At 39.7% G+C, this 22,054-nt stretch overlaps 1 protein-coding gene across 2 annotated transcripts in view; it reads right to left on the reverse strand.

The window, feature by feature from the left end:
• The window catches only part of CHCHD3 (coiled-coil-helix-coiled-coil-helix domain containing 3), a 266,380-nt gene that overhangs the window by 49,187 nt on the left and 195,139 nt on the right, over positions 1–22,054 (reverse strand). For both annotated transcript variants that reach the window (XM_028106350.2, XM_028106349.2), the window contains exon 6: positions 2,648–2,718. In XM_028106350.2, the coding sequence (XP_027962151.1) occupies positions 2,648–2,718 (71 nt within the window). The remainder of the gene's footprint in view (positions 1–2,647; positions 2,719–22,054) is intronic.

Below are 22,054 nucleotides of genomic sequence, written 5' to 3' on the forward strand. Positions count from 1 at the left end.
CCAAATTCTCTACCACACCAGGTTAGAGCAGAATTAAGAAAGAATACTATCTTCTAAAGGTAAGAGAGAATGAAGCTGCTGAGGCTCTGATTAAAACGAAGTCTAACCTACAGAGCCATGTTGTCTTGGAGAAAGTAAGTCAGCAGGACCTTTAGTTTTGAGTTCCATGTACCCTCTCATTTGCCAGCAGGTTAGCCCAGGCTGAATGACATGGCAGGTGCACGGGCTTTCAGAAGAGTGATTCTTTTCATCTCAAACCAGACTTAACTCTATAAAAATCCAGCTTCCACCAATTTTCCAATCTGCTAAACTTCTATTTCTGTTTCTCCCTGGCCCCTCTATCCAGGTGTTATGGGCTGCATTGGGCTCCCCCTCTCCCAAATTCTTATGTTGAAGACCTAATGACTGGTATCAGAAAGTATATTTGGACAGAGGGCTCTCAAAGAGATCATTAAATTAAAATGAAGTCATCAGGGTGAGCCCTAATCCAATGGGATTCCTAGGAAAAAGGGATTAAGACGCAGATGCAGAGAGGCAGACATTGTGAAGACAGGGAGAAGACGGCCCCCCGCAAGCCAAGCAGAGTGGCCTCGGGGGAAGCCAACCCTACTGGCACCCTGATCGCAGACTGCCAGCCTCCAGAATTGCGAGAAAATCAATCTCTGTTAGACCACTCAGTCTGCAGGACTTTGTTAGGCAGCCCTAGCCAGCGAATACACCAGTCATTCGCTAATTCCTACCTAATCTCTCAATGATTTGTTTGCACCCATCTCTTTCTTTTCTCTGTGGCTTACAGAGTCCTCTCATCTATGTAGTACTACTGCTAACTGTTCCTCATGCCTCCAAATCAAATGCCTCACCTCCACTGTCAGACTACTGTTACTCAAGGAGCACAGAAATCAGGGCATTTACTTGGTCAAAAACCTTCCAAAAACTTCTTGCTAAATGAAGACCAACTTTTTAGCCCAATAGTTAATGATGACCCCTACTGACCTTTCCAACTTCGTCTTGCACGAGAGTCCCTCTGAGTCAAACCACTGATCTGAACTAATTTCTCACCCACCAACTAAAGAGCATGATTTTCCTTCTGAATACTTTTCCTTTCCATCTACTCAGTACTCCTCTTCCAGCCTCAACTAAATTAGTATCTTCTTTAGGAGAACGTCACAGATCATTCTAGTCAGAACTGACCTCCTTTGATTTACCTTAACCAATTTTTTTTTAAAGATTTTATTTATTTATTTGAGAGAGAGAGAATGAGAGATAGAGAGCACGAGAGGGAAGAGGGTCAGAGGGAGAAGCAGACTCCCTGCTGAGCAGGGAGCCCGATGCGGGACTCGATCCCGGGACTCCAGGATCATGACCTGAGCTGAAGGCAGTCGCTTAACCAACTGAGCCACCCAGGCGCCCTGATTTACCTTAAAATTTAGGTATTTGAATAGCTGTCCTCTTACAATGAAGAAATACCCAAGGTGCCTAGTCAAAAATTCTCATGGTACAAAGACAAAAAAGTTAACAAATACTACTTTATCATTAGGGAGAAAGATAAACATATAACTTAAAAATTATGTATATAGAACACCTCTTAAAATCAAGTCCATATCTAATTTTATATCTAAATACTTAAAATAGCATGTTAATCTTTAAGAGTGAGATCTGTGGCCCTTTCTCAGAAGGTCTTTCCCTGCTGCCCCTAAAAAGAGAATTCACTAACAAAGACTGGAGGTCTGTTTAAATATACCTCAAACCATCTTTAAATTAAAAAAAAAAAAAAATCTTTTTTTTTTTAAAAACATCAACATTAAAAGAACACAAATTGCACCATAGCAAAAAGTAATAACATTACACCTTAGGTTTAATCATTTTATCAAATGCTTATAAACATGCACCAAGAAGGAGGTCAGAGCCCAGTGCGATCTTTCAACAAAGCCTGTCACAATACCTTTTTTTGCTTCACTAATTTGCACATGTGCTACTAACAGGGGTTACACAATAGAACTATTTATACTCTCAGGAAAATTCTGAATGATGTCTTCTCACCTATCCTGAGAACTGGCAGCAAAGGGAAAGTACAGGGCTATGGGTCATGGACACGTTGATCCATCAATTACAGAACATTCATTTAAACATTCCAAGGATTAACAGAGGCAGCAATTTAACATCACCTTCATAATCAAGGGCAAGGTAAAGTCTGTGATTTAAATGCTTTCAAGGTACATGTGAAGAAATGAAAACAGCTTAAACAGGAGAAGAGTGGATACTCAAATTTGGACATGCCCGTCATTTTATTACATAAAAGTGAATGGTCTCTATGTTTCCGTTATTAATAGCAATTTCCTATCACCTTCATAATCAAGGGCATCCTATCTTATGTAGTATGATTACAAATTAAAATTCTATTACCACTGCTTTCAATTTTCCCTTAACTTCATAAAATTGAGTTGCAAACAAGCTTTCATCAAAGGTTCTTTCCTTGTGTTTGAATTCCACTAACGGCAGATAACGTGGATACACCTCAACTGCCCAAACACACTTCCAAGTATTCCAGAGGGCTATACAACAAACTATCTTCTGTGCAAAAAGCAATAAAGTTGTACTTGCATCTTGTCAAGAACAGTAAATAATTATAATAGTGTTAAAAACTTACTTGAACTTTGCTTCCACTTCTTCAGCAGCTTTCTGATATTGTTCAGTGGTGACTTTGTAGAATTCTGAGCTCTGTGGACAAAGATTGATAGTAGAGTTTTCACTGTCCAAGAGGACAAAATGTGTGCAGGGCTTACAATTACAAAAAATACATAAAATCTTTGTTCAGCCATTCAAGCAAGAAGACAAAGATTTCTTGCATAAGTGGCATAGCAACTTCGAAAAATGCATGTAAAGGTGTCCATTTAAATAATAGTATGTCTGCTGGCATACAAGTTATAATTAAAATAAACTTTCATGGTTAAAATGCATCATTATTTGATCCATGAGAACATTCTTAACATATTTTGCCTACTATTCCAGTGTTCTACCTAGGATATTCAAGGTTCTTTTTTTTTTTAACACGGTATTTTTGTCCTTGAGATGGATTCTTTATGGATTAGAATGTGTTCTATCACCTCCCTATGACAGCAAGAGCATCAACATTTATAACATATTAATCAGTAAGAACAGAGGACGGATTTAGGTAATTTTTACACCAAAAAAAAAAAATGTTTCCACTATTACATAAATGAACATAAATCAAGTTGCAATAGGAAGTTAATGCCTTTCCTGAGGCAGAAAAATTTAGAACTGTCTATTCTGGCTGGCTACTTTGAAACCTCTCTTACTGCAGGGGGTAGCCTAAATGACCCCAGGAACCTTTAGACTCAATGAAATATCCTGCAAAATGTGTCCCAGTACAAAAGAACACTACACAATACAGTGGTCTACTGTGCACCTTCAATCCCTAATCACTCAGGTTTCACATGCATGACTTGGGGTAGTTTATTTTTTAATAAATCATTGTTGGTTGAGGAGAAAATGAAAATGAAATCCTCTTCACATCAGTGACCCCTTTGCATTTAACAATCTGGGTTGCCCAATGACAGTCACATCCCGGTTTGCTGGATGTAGATAAAATCAATAGGTATGTGATTAGACAGCAGACTCAGGGTGGCTGGAGCAGTGGACAGGTCACCATTTGAGATGATGAATGGCTCTCTATCAACCTAGAGTCCCCTACGATGCTAACATTTACTATAATCTTATTTGGGCTGCGATTTATCTTTCTTGCACCTGATCAATAAAGATGAACAGAACAGTTGTAAGGATCGATTGTAATTTTTTATCATTTTCAAGCACGAAGGTGCATTTTTGACAGGAAGACAATATTCTAAGTATACTCCTCCTGCATTTCTTAAAATTACAATTTGAGTGACCAACTTCATCAGTCTATATGCCGAGAGGTTTTTTTAATTAATCTGTAGGTCTCTTACCAAAAGGCCATTTGTCTTCTCAGATATTTTAACTTGAGATTGTGTCACAACTTCCTTTCAGTTTTACTTGTAAGATTTGTCTTTCCATGAAAATACACACCAGTCACAACATGATCTTTTGCAATGTTTGATTTAAGCTTTTTTGTGAACCCTTCTAACAAAGAGGCAGTAAAAAGGCAGTTACTAATCTACCAGTAACACTGATGAGAAACTCCCCATATTACTATGATAAACTGTCAAGTGGACACTATGTTACTGAATTACCTATTAAAATTCTCGTGAAGCAATAACATCTTGATTAATACTTTCAATTATTTTAAGCATTGAAACTAATGTCCAGACAGAGCCAGGACTAGGTTGAAAGATCTGCTTTCTGGTTCTGTTCTGTGACCCTGAGCAAGTCCTCCAAACTCCCTCAGCTTCCTTTCCACTGTTCCTAACCTGTAAAATATGGATGATACTAGCCCTGCCTATCTCTGCCAAAGCGGCTACAGAAATCCAACAAGATGGACACCAGAGCTGTGAAACCTGTTAAGTGCTTTTGCAGAGTAAGAGCAACAATGTACGAATACCCAGTATTTATTTATTCTCCTGCTGGCAAGCATATTGAAAATAAAATAGTCTTGGAGGAAAAAACTAATTTCGGCAAAACTAATTCTGGGTACAAATTCAAAATAATCAAAGGCAAATGGTAAGCTTTTTTTTTTTTTTAAGATTTTATTTATCTACTTGACACAGAGAGAGAGACAGCTAGAGAGGGAACACAAGCAGGGGGAGCAGGAGAGGGAGAAGCTGGCTCCCCGCTGAGCAGGGAGTCTGATGCGGGGCTCAATCCCAAGACTCTGGGATCATGGCCTGAGCCGAAGGCAAACGCTTAACGACTGAGCCACCCAGGTGCCCCAATAGTAAGCTTTCTAACAAAAATGATGCACAAAAGAGTTCTGTCATACTATAAGTTAGTGAGCTCCCCTCTGCTTTGTAATGCCAAATGCAGGTAAAATTATTACTAATTTTGTTGAAGTCTCCCTAGGATGTTAAACACATATACACACAAAAAAACCATGTACCTGTGTTGTCCGCAATCTTAGCTTTTAACTTCTCAAGTTAAAGTTTTAGGCTTTATTTATGCCCTGTATTTCCACCTCAGTAGCCAGATTCCCACATTGTATAAGTCTTTCTAACAAAGAAAAAGCTCCAGGAGGCAACAACATATAACAACTAAGGGAATAAACACAAATATGCCCAAGATTTGTACGTAGACAGTGTTTAATTCACGTTAATTATTTACTTATTTATTCAACAAAATTAGATACTTATCCCAATAATGTTCACCTGGGGGAAACAGATAGTCAAGAAGCTTTCCATCTGATGTAAGAGTAAAGAAAAATACTCATAAGGAAAGGTCACAAATACTGAGTTAAAAGTTGTGGAGAGTGTTACTGGAGCTCAGAAACAGTAATTTTGGTCTCAATTCTGGTCTCAGAAAATACTTTTAAAAATCAACAACCATAAATAAAAAAACATTCTCAATACGCTTGCCAGCAGGAGATTGAATAAATACTGGGTATTCGTACAGTGGAAATCTACACAGTGATGAAAAAGAATGAATTAGACATACATGTGGAGCAAAAAAAACAGCAAGTTCTAGATATGATATCACAGAGTGTAATTTATGTCGTTTGGAAAAAGGCAAAATAACAAAATAGGATTCTTAAATAGCAAATTCCACTGATTATCTCCAAGTGGTAGCAGTTTGGTGGTGGCAATAGGAGATGAAGGGGCAGAATAACACAAAGAAAGGAAACACAGTGGGTCTTCACTGCCTTGCTATATTTCTTAAAATGAAGTGTATACAGCTATTTATTACACTGGTTATAATATTCTGTAATATATACAAAAATTGTATTATTCTCCTCTATTGCCCCAAAGGAGCTAATTAACAGCAACAAATGATTTAATATAGCCAGAAAACAGAAGTATGTGCAGGGGGATATGTGCTGAAGAGGTTGGCTTAGTCAAGATTTTGTAATGCTAAGCTACTGCAGAATGTCCACACATTACCAAATAAAAGTATTTTTTCAATTTCTATTGTGAAATAATTTTGGATTTACAGAAAAGGGACAAAAATAGTGGAAAGTTTCTGAGGCGCCTGGGTGGCTGAGTTGGTTAAGTGTCCAACTCTTGATTTCAGCTCAGGTAGTGATATCAGGGTCGGGAGATGGAGCCCCACGTTGGGCTCCATGCTCAGCACAGAGTCGGCTTGAGATTCTCCCTCTCTCCCTCAGCCCCTCTCCCTGCTCATATAAATGAATAAAATCTTTTAAAAAAAATAGTGGAAACCTTTGGTCTATCTTCATCCTCGTTCCTTTCATGTCAACATCTCAGATAATCACAGTACAATCATCAAAATGAGTAAGTTAACAATGCTACATTACATTACTAGTAACAAGTAGTAGCTAAATTGCAGACTTTATTTGGATTTCTCCGGTTCTTCTACAAACGTTCTTTTCCTATTTCAGGACCCAATCCAGAATGTCATATTGCATTTAGCTGTTATAGCTCCTCAGTCTCCTCTTCTCTGTGACAGTTCCTCAGCCTCCCCTTGTCTTTTATGACACCTTGGCACTCCTGAGGAACACCAGTTGGATATTTTGTAGAATGGTAATTTGGGCTTATCTAACGTTTTCTCATTATTAGATTGATGTTATTATGCATTACTGAGACAAATACCATAGAAGCAATGGGCCCTTCTTCAAGCTGGACCCCAAACTACTCCCCAGACTCTGGCTTCACAGCTGCCTACCAATGCTGCAATGTTGTCCACAGCTCTCTGTACTTCGATGAGCGAGTCACAGCAGAGCCACATACCAATGACAGCTCCATCCTGGTAAAACAGCACATGTTACTTTACCCCAACAGTTCTCTCACATCTGCAAGATGGGGAGGGTCACAGAAGCGGCCTAATAAAAATCTCTGGGAGATTAACTATGATCATTCATGTAAAGTTCTTTGAAAAGTACCTAGGGCTATATATGGTAAGCAGTACAGGAATGTTACCTATTATCTTTATAAATTATCTGAAGAGTAAAAAAAAGTATACAGTGTTAATTTTTTTCAAAAGCCATTTTAATAAAAATTTAATCTTTAAAAAACAAAAATCTTTTCTTCCTTTAAACCAATCATCACTGAACTTTGCTTACACAGCTCATCTGTTCTATTTTTCTGTTCCTTAAGATAAATCGGAAATGTGAAGACTGTGGCTGGGCAGTACTAAGAATGTTAATGACTATGAAAAAACTATATATATATATACATATATATATATATATATATATATATAGAGAGAGAGAGAGAGAGAGAGAGAGAGAGATGGTGACACTAACCAGCCCATATTAAAAAAAAAAATCAAACCAATAATTTTTGACCTTCTCACCAATGAAATCCAATGAACCAAATTAAATAGTAAAAGTACTTTTTAATGCCAGGACCTCCCAGGGTCTTAATTCTTACTATGCATTGTAAATCTCCAAGATGAGAAATACCATTCATGATGAATCCCAAACTGATTTCCCATGGAATCTTTTCATTCTGGAGCATCTTGAGAGAACAGAACCCCTCAAATGTTTCATGAGAAACGCTGGATTAAAGACAAGTGGACAACCACTATTTCAATCCTGTACTTCTTTGCATGCAATTTTTCTCTTCTCAGAGCAACATTTTCTTATGGGTTACTTTTAAAACTAGTGTTCAAAAGAGTAGCAGTTGGCAATATTGGAAAATGATTCCAGAACTGATGGTATCCCTTTCCTGAAGTGCTAATAAAAAAAGAGCAGGCTATTATCTTGAATTTTAAAAAGTTGAGATGAGGGCACCTGGGTGCCTCAGTTGGTTAAACATCTGCCTTCAGCTCAGGCCATGATCCCAGGGTCCTGCTCCTTGATCAGCAGAGAGTCGCCTTGTCTCTCTCCCTCTACCCCTTCCCGCGCCCCTGCCTGTGTTCTCTCTCACTCTCTCAATTACAAAAAAAAAAAAAAAGGAAAAGAAAAAAGTTGAGATGAATTCCTTAAAGAAATCTATTGCTGTACCTCTCTCCTGTTCCCTCAGAGCCCTGTGGCAGACCTCAAAACTAGGCACCATTTTTTCCTCTTTTCCCCTGAGTGAGGCGACCTTGCAAGTTTCTCTATCATGAAAGGGTGGAGTCTATTTCTCCACCCCTTCAATCTGGGCTATGCTTCTGACTTGCTCCAACAGGATGTGACAGGAGCAACAACGTGCCACTTAACAAACAGAAGCCTCTCTCTTGGAACCCTGCCTAGTGCTACATAAATAAGCCCAGGCTAAAGTAGGAGAGACTGTAAGTCACTCCAGCTGAGGCCATCCTAGGCCCAGCCAAACCTCAGCCAACTCAGGATAAGTGAGGCCAGCCAAATCCAGAAGTAGTGCCCAGGTGGGTGACCTGCAGAACCATGAGGTAAATAAGTGGGGGTTGTTCTAAGCCAGAGTTTGGGGTAGTTGGTTATACAGGAAAAGCTAACTGATTTATGCCCTTCATCTGTGTTCTCATAAGCACCATGGACTTTTACCAAAGCACTTAACACATGGTACTGACCATGTGTTTAGTACCATGTGTTTACATGTGGTCTCTCCAACGAGTCCATACGATCCCTCGAGGCAAGTATCTCATCCCACTCATCATTATACTCAGAGCACTCGGCACAGCGTATGATACACGAAACTTACTGAAATAATGTTAGAGTGACACCATTCATTCTAAACTTCATTCCAAAGTTGACTTTTATTTAAAACAGGCTGGGAGAGAAAGTCTAAGGTAAATGAAATAATATAACATGGGCAAAATGGAATACTACATTTATTACATGTCTCTTTCACAAACTGACCAACATTGCAGTCTGCTATGCCACAAAAAAAGGGATGTGGGTATCACCTAGGATCGTGTTCAAGTACAATGACAGTACACTGGTAGCAGTTCAAGCGACACACAGGTAAGGGGCTTATTTTCCTCAGGTAAGAAGGAGTCTGGATGCTGGAAACCCACAGCTGATGTCGGTGCCGAGGGTACTATCCAATGCCTAGGCCCTTTTCTTTCTATTCCTTCGCAGCCACCCTCAGCATCGGCTTGTGTCCCCTGAGTCTCGGGCTAGCTACTGCACCTCCACTTCTCATGCCCACGTTCTCAGGAAGGAAGAGGAAGGAGGCAGAGAAGGGAAGAGGAGCTCTCTCCAGAGATCTGCGCTCCCATCTCAGTGGCCAGAATTACAGACCACACACAACCCTGGATGCAAGTGTTTTGTTTTCTCACTTCTACAGTAAGAGAAAGCAGGAGCTTGGAATTAGTGTTTATTGAGCCAATTTATCATACCTGCCACAGACAGCTGAAGTGACAGCACAAAATCATGCACAAAACAGTGTGGTTGACTTTGGATACAAGTATTCCAGTATTTCTTTTCAGCCACTCTTAAAATCCAAAATTGGGGCTTGGGGGGTGGGACTTACCCATCTGGTATTCTAATACCCAAGAACCAAGATTTTAGACAGTATAGGAGGGAAATGGGAATCCACAAGAGTGGGCATCATTCCCAATTTTGGGGGCGTTGGCCATGGCCCATGTTTTTCAATGTGTGATACTGCCATTTTCCATTTTCAGAAAGTCTCCCTTTAAAAGTGTATTTTAAAATGCACATGCACAGACACACATTACTGCTACATTCGAAAAGTGTCTGTTTGCAAGTTCTAAATTAGATCAAAAGAAAACATGCACACACAGTATTCTGGCAGTATTTTCTCAGGTTCCGAATCTTATTTCTGTTCTATTATAACATGTTCATACCTGCGGTATACAAGAAACGAAAAAATCAAAAAGGTCACAAGAAAAATTTGTTAACTAGCTCTTGTCAGTTCTTTTACAAAATGCTTCATATGATGATTTGGGCACAACTATATAACACATCACACTGAGGTATAATTTAAATTCTGGTAACCTTATACTATTTCTCAGAGGAGAGTTACACTCCTACTCACTGTCCATTCAAAGATGATGGCAACTCTGCAGACATTTAGCAACAGTGAATGGGAGAAGGACCAAGTCTGACCTTAGATGTGAGCAGACTGGCTGAAGGTGTGGCTCTACTCTTTCAAACATGATCTATAATTACTGCTCACAATTGTAGGTCTCTATCACTCCTACAACCCACCCAAACACAAGTGTTACTCTACCTGGCTAGCTTTCTTAAACAAAGGTCTAGTGTGTACATGCACCAGTGAAAGCCTTCCTATTGACCGACAATGTCAATATGAGCATTCCTATGTTAAGCAGCTAGACTCAAAGCAGACTTCCACTTCTTGTTAGAACAGTTGTCCAGGAACTATGTTATAATATGTAATCAGCTAGATGCAGGTAAGTGTGTTTCCCCCAAGGTGAAACTAAGCATTTGGGGCTGTGATTTAATGCTGCAAATGCAGCATGGTTACAATTCCAGGCACAGAAGCCCTGAAACAGTCATCTACTGAATGGCTTCAGGTGGCCAAAAAAAGAGTTCATACTTCCTCAACCCATCTTGTCTTTTTTACAGACTCACACAGAATCAAGAGACTGACTGCAATATACCTAAATTTTTAGCACAACAATTTCAAGAACTATAGAATTTTTAGAAATAAAAAAACCACTAACGGTCTAAATTTATCTAGTGGTTTTAGTATTTATCCTGACAAACCTTCTATCAGAAAACCTAATGGTTCATTTGAATTCTGCCTTCTGTGTGTTCCTGTATATGCTGACGTCTGTTACAGATGGGAAGAAGAGCAGTGGAAGGAATTTGATCATAATCAGTGAAAAAAGTGACCCTTGAATAAAGAACTTGGCATCTTAAAGACTTTCATTATTGGCACTTCTTAAACCCATGGCCTTGAGTCCACTGTCTATCTACTCTCTCCTTTCATCCCTTTCCCTCCCCCTAACCTTCTGCTCTAGAGAAGGCCTTTTAAATAAATACACTGCCTATTTAAATAGCTTGCAAATTGCCAACACTGGTTCAAATGCATGGTATATCAGATTCAGTATTCTGTTTCTAAGAGGTACACCAAGGAATGGATTTGGTTATTTAAACTGGACCTCACTTTTTAACATCTAAGAACAAGGACCTTATCTTTGGGGTGACTGTATCAATGGGACATTGTAGGTTCAGCACTTGGCATAGAGCCTGGCTTCTCCTCATTCTCCCATCAGAATACCGCTCCCGCCAACAACCCTTAGCCCCCTAGCTAATCCCATCAGAGCCTCGGCTCCATTAACTTACCTGCATGACGCCACAACCTGAAGAATGAGCATCAGGTGGTTGGGTTTAATGCTGGTTTGTGCAAGCGATAAACTCCTGAAGAGCTATCCTAAGTAGCCCTATGTTTCTGCTAATAACCTTCTGGGTACCTGCGTAAGTGTATCTTAATTATTCTCCACCCTATTTTTTTTTTCAAATTCATATCACTAGTGATTATAATAAATTACTAATTTAGCAGTTTCAAACAAATCAGAAGTTCTGACTATTAAGTTCTATGATAAAGGCAAATGAGGATTCCCCGCAGGAAAGCCCATCAGTAACTTATCCCACCACTTCTCCCTCCTACTTAGATAAACTAGACATACGGTCAACCAAACTACAAGTTACAGGTTGCTTCTAGTTAGGCTGGGCTGTAAGCAGAACTGTATGGGAATTCCAGGTAGGCTGCTTAAAGAGAGCCGACCTCAGTTAGCAAAGAATCTTTTCAGTCCTTTTGCCTTTTCTCCTTTTTCCAGTCTGCGAGGTAGATGGGACGGCCAGCGCTCCAGCAGACATCCTGGAACACAAACTGACCCTGGAGAGGGAAAACCCTGGGCCAGGAAGCTGGAGCGAAGCAGTAGGTGCCTGCGGCCCTAAGGACAACATGTCAGCCCTCGACTGCCCACCTCTAGACTTTTATTAAATAAGAAAATAAACTTCTAATTGAAGCCATTCCACCTTCATGATACACAGAGTCACAATAACCCAGAATAGACCTTCCTTAAGCCCTGATAGGTTTGCTTTTCGTGCACCTCACAAATGACTTTCATAAAGTCAAGTGCAAAGACACAACAGGAGCACCTCTGTCTTCTGCAGAAATGGTTTGCTTCCACTTGTCAGAAATCTGTTTCCATCTGCCTCTCTCCTTTTCTGACAAAGGACAGGAAGAATTGAAAAATTTTAACACCATGTTTAACGGTAGCATCAAATCTTACTGTCTCGAAGAAGCCACATTTCATGAAAACACCATTGTCTCCCAGGCACCCTGGCAAAGTTAATGAATCACTTTTGTACCTTCATTCTCCTTCCATCTATACTGTTTCTCGTGTAAGCAAAGAGCTATTCAGGGCTGCTTCTGGCATTTCTAGTTTTATCCCAGGCACTTTAGAAACTTCACTAATTAGAGTCTCAGGTTTTTCTTTCCTGATTTAGTTGTCTAATTAGAATAGAAATTGTAGATTCATTGACAGCCATGCCACTACATGAGTTATATTACGTATATATGAGTTATATTATCTCATGCCTCAGTTTCTTCATCTGGGCAATTTAAATAAACAGCTGTAGCAAACATTCACTTGGTATTCTACATTTCCTTCATCTGTTCATCTCTTCAATTCTACAAATACTGGAGATTTGGGTCAGACACAAGGCCAGGAATTTGGAATATAATGCAGAGCAAACAGGGGGTTGGCCCTGCTTCTAGGGAGCTCATGACATACAGAAGGAGACAGACATAAATTCAAAAATCACACCAATAAATGTATATGTATAATTAACAGGGAATTACAGTGCCACAGGATCACTATATAGTTGTTTTTTTTATTTCTAGGAAGTAGTTTTTCTAATGAGTCTCTAAAGCCCTATTTTTTTCCTAAAGGAGCTAACTACCCCTCACACGCAGTTCTTAAGTTAGTTGTGTTTTTATTTCCTTTTAATTTCTCTCGCTGTTTCTGTCAGATGATTCAAGGTTCAGAGCAGAATTCTCTCCACCTGTAAAACTTTCTTCTAACCTCTTTAGAAATAAGGGAAATCTACTGGTACTGATATGGATGGAAAGAGGTCTCTGTAGTAGGAAAAAGTTGTGAAGTAATTTGAATAGTAAATTTTCTAAACTGGTGAGTCTACATACATGCATGCACACAAACCTTGAAAGAGTCTGCAAGAAATATTTGTCACCCATGGAAAGGGGACATGAGGAGGAGATACTTTTCCTTCTTATTTAATAGACTTCTGTAACAACTTAAATTTTTACCATGGGATTGTATCATTTTATAAGAAAATTAACCATGCCACAATTTCCAACAGGCATTACACCTAAATTTGTATCATGCTAGAAAAGTAACTAATCTAGATATTTTTGGGAAAGTGACTCCCTGATCCCTTCCTGCCTTTAACCATGGTTATGAGACTCCCCATTTACCCTACATAGAAGGTTATGCATTTTTCTATTATCCTTTTCTACAATAATGTCGATAAAAGGTCTTAAAATCTTCCTACTGTGTGTCGCTCTTCTGAGAGAAAACCATACCCCCCCTTCCACACTCACCTTTCAGACTTCTGAATTACATACCTGACACCTTTCTATTTCTGACAGAGCTGTGCGTTTCACTATTTCTTTGACAATGGTGAGACGAAGCAATTTCACAGTTATCAGAAGGGTTATCACGAGAATTTACCACGATGTCTTGCAAGCCCCACACAGAAACTTTTAAATCACTGCATGTTTCCAGCACAGGGACCTCTGGTTCTCTTGCCAACCGTTTAACAGGACACTGTCAATTTGCCAGGTCCTAAGTCTTGTGAAGGGCTCCCCGAGGTGATGCTACAGGGCACACTGAACAGCACACCCACCAGACAGCTCTCTAGAGAAGGCGTTGCTGCTCGACTGCAACACATCACAGGCATGCATTCCATTTTACCCTAACTGGTCTCATATCATCTCCTGTAGAAAGGAACTCTAGAAATCAAACTCTCTTGTACTTGCTCAGCACACGCACTGGCAACACACATGCTCAGTGTTCTCTTGAAAACCATGGGCTAAGAAGAAAGCTGGAAACAATAATCCTTATGGTAGAGAAGCAGGCAAACATGAGCTTCTTCACCATCAGTTCCGCTGCGTTCTTTATTCATTCCCAATTTTATATCAATAATCTGAAAAATGGACAACATATGCTCCCCTTGATGAACTGGCTCATCCATTTCACCTTCTCTTCTAGCCCTCTGACAGGCCAACCTACAAATCATAAAAAAGAGCTTATTTTTCAACAATAAGCTAATGTGGGCCAAGCCCACAACGGTGGGCCTACCGATGGGAGGGTGAAGACCTCTTTAAAGGCTAGTGGAGAGAGAAACAGAAATGGACCCATTACACTAAACAAAGAATATAATTGCCTTTGGTTCCATAAGCCATTGCAGCCTCCAAGAGCCCCTCATCACAATGCGAATGCCATGGGAGGAGGTAAGCTGGCATCCAAACCCCATGTTCCTCAAATGTGTACAGTCCATCCTTCTGATTGCAAATAGGATTATATTAATCATACAAACATAGAACAGAAAATACAAATTCTAAAGATCCTCAAAGAGATGAGAAGACCTTCTGAGATTACTTCCTTGGAATCCAGGTTGAGAAACTCTGAGCTAACCCATTTACTACCCTTTAGCTTACTCTAAGGTGACTTCCTCAGAGGGACTCCTAACCAAACAGGTGGGGGCAAGACTAGTGCTTCCCAAGACAAAAAGAAAAGCACGTAGACTGAAAACTGAATCCCTGGGAGGGAGGAGGAGTGTCAGGAGACCAAGGGGTCCTGACTCAACAGGCTGGAGAGGCCAAGACAGAGTCTGCCTTCTTCCCACTTTCGCCTAGAACCTCAATTGTTTAAAAATATGATAGAGGCCAACACCAGTAACTCATTATGATCCAGAAAACCTAGTCAAGAAAGCCTTTCCTGAACACTGAGCAAACCTTCGAGCTTGCTTTCACAGACACGATAGCGTTGGTCTCTTTGCTCCTCTGGCACCAGCTGAACAGCAGCCCCCAAGTGAATCAAATCTTTGCTAGAGGTAATATCCTTCCGACAGCACATAAAAATAAGCAGCTCACATAAAATGGAGAGTGCCACAGACAAGCTCAGAATCCCAGACTGAGCATGTCTTCGAGTGAGTAAGAGAAGATTCTGACTGACCTTGGCAGAGTTATGACTAAAAGCCTTAATTGAGGGTGCCCCCAAGAGCAGATGGGGCAAAGCATTCCAAAGCTTAAAAGATAATTTCATCATTATGCTTAGAAAGCTACTCGTCACCTCCGAGATTTACTCATTAAGGAGCTGGGGGGCTCACCCTCTGATGCGTACATCTCACACCCGTACTCAGTAGTCGGGGCATGGTGCAGGTAAGGGGCAGGGAATGGCTATCCACAGCAGTTTCTCACTTGTGGATCAATTTTTGTCCCTGGCATTGTACGCTATCAGAGGCCTAGAAGAAAAACTATGCAAAACCCAACCAAAGCCAACATTGCAGAAATAATTTTATTATATTCTAAGTAAGACTTTTCACCTAAGAGAAAATGTCATTTTTCAAAATCTCCTCATTGAAAAAAAAGTCTAGAGTACAGGTTTTTGCCACATACAATTCTCTGAAAGTAGCATCTGATAGGTTATAGGAGAATTTGTGAGACAAAGATTGGTAAAATCATTTCACTTTATGCTTATCAAGTGAGCTGGGTTTTTTGTTTGCTTTTCGTTTTGTTTATACAGATGTATGATGCTGATGAGCATATGAAGAAATGGGCTCCCCTCGTAATTTGCTAGTGTGAGTATAAATTGGTACAATTTACAGCAACACGTCTCAAATGATTTTGACTCGGCTTCATTTCCAGAAATATCTGAAAAAATATGGGTGTGTATAAAAATTTAGCTAAAATTTTTTTCATCACAGAGCTTATAATACTGGAAAATGAAAAGCAACTTAAACATTCAACCACAGAGAACAGCTAAAATAAGTAACAGATCACCCATACAATGGAAGGGTAGGAGTTGCTTCAGCTTGCTTCAATCCTGAAGATGGAAAAAGGAGAGAAGAAATATTTAAATTCCTTTAAGTTTTGGTCCTTGGTGAATAGACTGAAGAGTACAGACAGTTTTACAACAATTTCTTACAATGTTCCAAACTGTACCAGCTCTCTTCCGGAGCGAGAAAATGAAAACAAAAAGCTAGCATTTTCAAAAGCTACACACAGTATGCATCCATCCATGAGGCCAATACAGATGAGATGGTATGAGTTAATTTTAAAAGAGAGGCAAAACCTATTTTAAATTACAAAGGTCAAAACCCTATTTATTCCTGGTGTCCCTGAAATTCTTCTACCATTTGTTAGGTGGGTGAACGTTTATTTTTTTAATAAGAAATATTTACTGGCAACCATCTCCTAAGAGCAAAATGCTAGTAGATGAGGGAAATATTTCTTCTTCTTCTTCTTCTTTTTTTTTTTAAAAGGGTAGTTATCTGATTCTAATGTTTATAAATCTACAGGGATGTGATATTCATTATGAAAAGTCCCTGGAAAGAGAAGAGGCTCTGGGGATCCCACCTTTACAAAATACAATCCCATCACAGCAACAGCTAAAACTGCAGGGAGGCTGGTGGGGATCTGGACCCCCACCCACCCCCACAACAGCAAATATGGTGATATAAATGATTATTTGTATCAATGGATTTTATAATGAAAACCAGCTAAAGAAGAAGCAAAGTGAGAGGCTAGGCCTTCATTTTACCTACCAGTAATGGTATGCTTAACTAAAGTTACATACTTGCTTGACATCCCAAAGGCAGTAAGTATTATAACCAAATCAGCCCAGGTCTGATGCTCTAAGTACAGGGCTGTAACTTAAGTCTTCAGATTTAAAAATATCGTAGCCTCTTTCATAGAAAGGAATAGATGGTATTCTGTAAGTACTTGACAAACTCATGATTTTCTTTGACCACAGAGGTATTATATTTCTTTAAGTCGTGTAAGATTGAACTGCGGTACCCAAGTAAAATAAGATCCCATGCAGATGGAACACCTATCTCAAGTTTTAATTTCCTTTCATCCACTTTGAGCCCAAACTCAGTTGTTAATAATAACAGTGACATGGTTCTCTCAAGTGCTGGCAACACTTATAAAGCTTCGCAGGTGAACAGAAAACTCAGTCTTAATTTAAGGGTTAAAATCTCTGATATGAAAAGGAGAAAGATTTCACAAGTGGCAAAGGGATCACCTATCCATTTCAAAGACATGTTTATCTTTTTGTATTTCAAAGGAAAGGCCTTTTGAAAGATCTGGCAGAGAAATATGCATGTGAATAGAAGCACATTGAAAAGTCTTAGCTTTCAGGTATAATGGCTCTGCCTTAGAAAGGGCTGTGCAGGATTCCTCCATCTCGAAGGCACATTTCATTCACTGCCAAGTACACAAGGTCCCTGTAGTATCGCTTCTGTCCAGCTTTTATCTGATGACTCATTAACATTTTCCTTCATTACGGGGCCTAAATCCTACTACTATACTTAAAACTTTCACTCTTCAGCTGCAGAGATGCATTCATTCATGTGGGACTAAAACAGGCCAGAATGTGTCTTATTTGTTTAAAAAAAAAAAAAAAAAAGCCAGCGGGGGTGGGGAAGTGAGGGAGGAAAGTGGAGGGAGGGTAAGATGGGGAAGAAACGATAATTATGGAAGAGCCAGCAAGCAGATTTGATAGTCTTCTTCTAGAAATATTCATGAAAATCTGTTCTTGAAAACTGCTGGTATTTAGTAGCCAATCTTTTCCACATGACTTTACTGAGAAATGTTCTTAGAAAGTTCACACAAAGGGGTGATAACAAAATGCATGTCATCAAATGATCTTTTGGTCTGGCATGGAGTCATTCCTCCCATCTTCAGTGCGGACTGCAACTCCTTTCAAGGCCTATCTCAGTCGCTCTGTCTTAATCACACTGTGCCTTCTGCCTCCTACAAGTCCTTCCAAACACCACAAGCAAGAAAGCAGCTATCCACCAGGGACAAAGCATCCTGCCTTCTGTTAGTTTCCACAAAGGCAGACCCTAGGGATTTAGAGAGTTGAGGTCTACAAAAGCACCTTAAAGAACAGCATATTCACCCACAGTAAAGTAAGTTCTGGTGAAATCCCTGTGATCTGAACACATCTCAAGGGAAAGAGACTGGTTCTTTACTTTTGAAAAAGGTCTTGATTAAAAAGACAAATGCGAAATATAAATGTAATCTGGAGTAAGCCATGTGAATGAGGCCCTGAAATCATTGCTTTTCCTAGCACACACTCACAGAAATTATAGAAGCAAAGAAAGTCTGCAATAACCAGGCTGAGTTTGAATTGCTCAGCGTGACCCAAATGTAACCAAATCCATCAGCAGCCAGATGTAAATGGCCTTGTGCTAGGCTGATTCTCTGCCTGGTGAAAGCCCTCTCTCCAACTAGAGGACAAGTTATTAAGAACCTGGTTGTCATCTTAGATTGGATAGATCATTTGTTTCCCCGAATTCTTTTTCTCATCATTTACTCATTACACGCCTCCTCCTGATGTAAGTAGACATTTATTAGCTTCTGCATTTATTGCATTGGCAAACAGAAACATTCTGCTGCATTTCCTGGGGGGTTCACTCATTTATCTATTGGATAAGAGACTGAAGTTTTCTACAGGGTAGAAAAATTAAAATATCAGTCAGGTTGACAGCGAGGAAAATGAGGGTCTCTCTACAACAAGAAGCCTTCTTGAGCTTTTGGTTTAGTGAGGAGCTGCAATGTTATTTCACCAAACTAGTGCTTCATATATAACTAAAACTGTGGGCTATTAGCTAGTGAACTAATATTCCAAATGAGTGATACACATGGTACCCAGTAAAGTATCTGAGATGCAAAGCTAATTGCTATTTTAAACAGAAAATGTAACAAAATGCTTTCAAAAATCCATTTCCATAAGAAACCAGGGAGAGATCACTGCCTTACTGAAGCAATGGAAATACAGCAAGAATCACAGGATTTAAAGCTGTAAGGGACCTTCCAGGTTATGGAATCCTTTTCCAAGAATCTTCTTTATGGCATCCCTGACCTGTGATCGTTCTCATTCTGCCTAAAACACTGGTGGCAACAGGAAGACTGTCATGCCCACAAAGCAGCTTATTTGAGAGCTGTAGACCTCTGGTTGACAGGGGGTCACCTCCTAAAGGTGGCCTGAATGAATGCATGTGACCTTGGGCAAGCCATTCAACCTCTCTGGGCCTCGGGGTCCTTGTTTTAAAAATTAAGTTACCCTTATGTTGAAAGAACCAGAGCTGAAGGAGGTGAAGTCACTTAGGGGCACAACTGCCTCATTCCAGCCAAAAGACTATCTGATTCAGCAGGGTGTGGGATCCCGCACTGTTGTGTGGGGCGGTGTCACACCATAAGCAGGGCTACCATGCTGGTCTTGAACTCTCTATGCTGAGACACAGCCATTCTAATCAGGACATGGGAGCTCTTTTGGAGTATGGCGGTCTTCAACTCTTTATCCATTTCTTCTTCATTCTTTTTTCCTCTTTTCTTTTTGGCTTCACTTCCCTTGAACCAACTTTTGTTATACACCTTTCATTCTTGACAAAAAGGAGAAACCATAACACAAAGGAAAATTCCATTTGAGGCTGGCAGCCACTAACACAACCCCTCAAGCAGCTGGCCTATGCCAGCCGTGCCCTGATCTCCCTGATTCTGATACCAACTTTCTGGGGTTTAGCTCTCTGCTGAAGAAAGCATGAATAGCCTAGTATTGTGCCAGCACTGATTACACACAGAAAATGGATTTTTAGTGTTCTGCCCACTTAAGAGTTTGTATGTTAGAGAACACCAGCCTTCCTGATACAATATTGCTCAAATCGGGGCGCCTGGGTGGCTCAGTCATTAAGCGTCTGCCTTCGGCTCAGGTCATGATCCCAGGGTCCTGGGATCGAGCCCCGCATCGGGCTCCCTGCTCTGCGGGAAGCCTGCTTCTCCCTCTCTCACTCCTCCTGCTTGTGTTCCCTCCGTCTCTGTCTCTGTCTCTCTGTCAAATAAATAAATAAATAAATCTTTTAAAAATATATATTGCTCAAGTCCCACCAAATCATTTTGGGGATAAGAAAGAATATAAATGCTCGTAAGAATATTCTCTTTACAAATCAGTAACATCTTTTAGGCAAGTGTTCATATAGCCATTTTCCCTAAATAGCTCTTAGGTCAGATGAGGAAAGCAACCTGGATAACGACCCTGCTCTGTGCGCTGATATTTACACTGTGACGCTGATGAGCAGTTGCACTGGTACCGTGGAGCCTCAGTTTACCGACTGGAAGAGATTCTCACTCATTACTACAAAAGCCTTAGTTGAACTCACGGGCAGGAAGTAATGCAGCAACGTACCTGATACCTTCATTAAAAGCCCCCTTACATGTTCAACCATGGCTTAGAAGCCTGGGGAACACAGCAATATAACTTTCCAAAGATCAATTCATGTCCTCCCTCCCAAAAGAGTTAATGTCAACATAAAGCTATAGGATACTTCATTAAAAATAAAAAATTATACCTGCACTATAATGACCTAGATGCTAGAGTCTCCCTTATTTGTGGTAACTTTGATATAAACAGCTTGGATAAAAAGCAGTAGAGGCTCTTTAGAGGAGTTCACAGTTTGAGTTCCTACATATTCCATTACATGACACAAGAAAATAAATAAGATTATTCAATTCAGTTTCAGCATTTATTTTTATCCAAGTAAAATTCTTCCTGAACATGTCCTTAACTTGTAAATCCCTTACGAAAACACTAATTCAAAGGGATAGATGCACCCCCTATGTTTACTGCAGCATTATTTATAATAGCCAAGATACTGAAGCACCCCAAGTGTCCACTCACTGATGAATGGATAAAGAAGATGTGGTGTATATATACACAATGGAAATATTACTCAGCTATAAAAAAGGATGAAATCTTGCCATTTGCAACAACATGGATGGATCCAGAGAGTACAATGCTAAGTGAAATGTCAGTCAGAGAAAGACAAATACCATGATTTCACTCATATGTGGAATTTAAGAAACAAAACAAAGAAAAAAAAAGAGACAAACCAAGAAACAGACTCTTAACAATAGAGAACAAACTGATGGTTACCAGAGGGGAGTTGAGCAGGGGCATGGGAGAATCAGGTGATACGGATTAAATAGTACACTTATCACAACGAGCAGAGTAATATATGGAACTGTTGAATCACTACACCTGGAACTAATACAAGACTGTATGTTAACTATACTGGAATCAAAATAAAATAAAGATAAATTCTTTCAAATGCTTCACTACATGTAAGGAACTACAGGAGGGACACAAAGATCACCACCACACAAACTCCGTCCTCAACTAAAGAATCTGCCAGAGAGTTTACCTAAATTAATAGTAATATTTAACATCCACTGATATAAACCTATGTGCCAGGCACTGTGATACGTGCTTTATATTGTTGTCTAATTTAAACCATACAACACTACTCCATTAGTTTGGTATTATAATCTCTATTTTCCAGAGGAGGAAACTGAGGCCCAAAGAAGTTGAATAATTAACAGATTGTGTGAGCTTGTCAGTGGCACAACCAGAAAAGAATCCAAGCAGGCTGGCTCCAGGGATGATATTCTTAACAGATCTACTGTAGTGATTTCCAAATAGCTATATAAAAACTGAAGTGCCTTATGTAAAGAGATCACATCTGGACAGAAGGATCAGAAAGCTTCATGTGGGAGGTAGCATTTAGCCTCTAATTAAATCCTATTTCTTGCCTCAATCTACTACTAGATATTTAAGCTATTAGACCAAAAAATTCCTAATTATATATTTCACTTAGCTTTAAAATGGGAGGAGTGATATGTCAATTGTAATTACAAACAAAAGCAGATACAGGTGCTAAGTGATTGTGATGCTTCTGTGGATATCCAGACACTTGTTTTTAAATCTCTACATCACAAACTGAAAGTTAAAAACAAAAACAAAAAAC

This window comes from Eumetopias jubatus, unplaced genomic scaffold (genome assembly GCF_037043125.1).
Source record: "Eumetopias jubatus isolate StellerSeaLion01/CBP00866 unplaced genomic scaffold, mEumJub1_p1.0 scaffold_14, whole genome shotgun sequence".
Classification (NCBI taxonomy): Eukaryota; Metazoa; Chordata; class Mammalia; order Carnivora; family Otariidae; genus Eumetopias; species Eumetopias jubatus.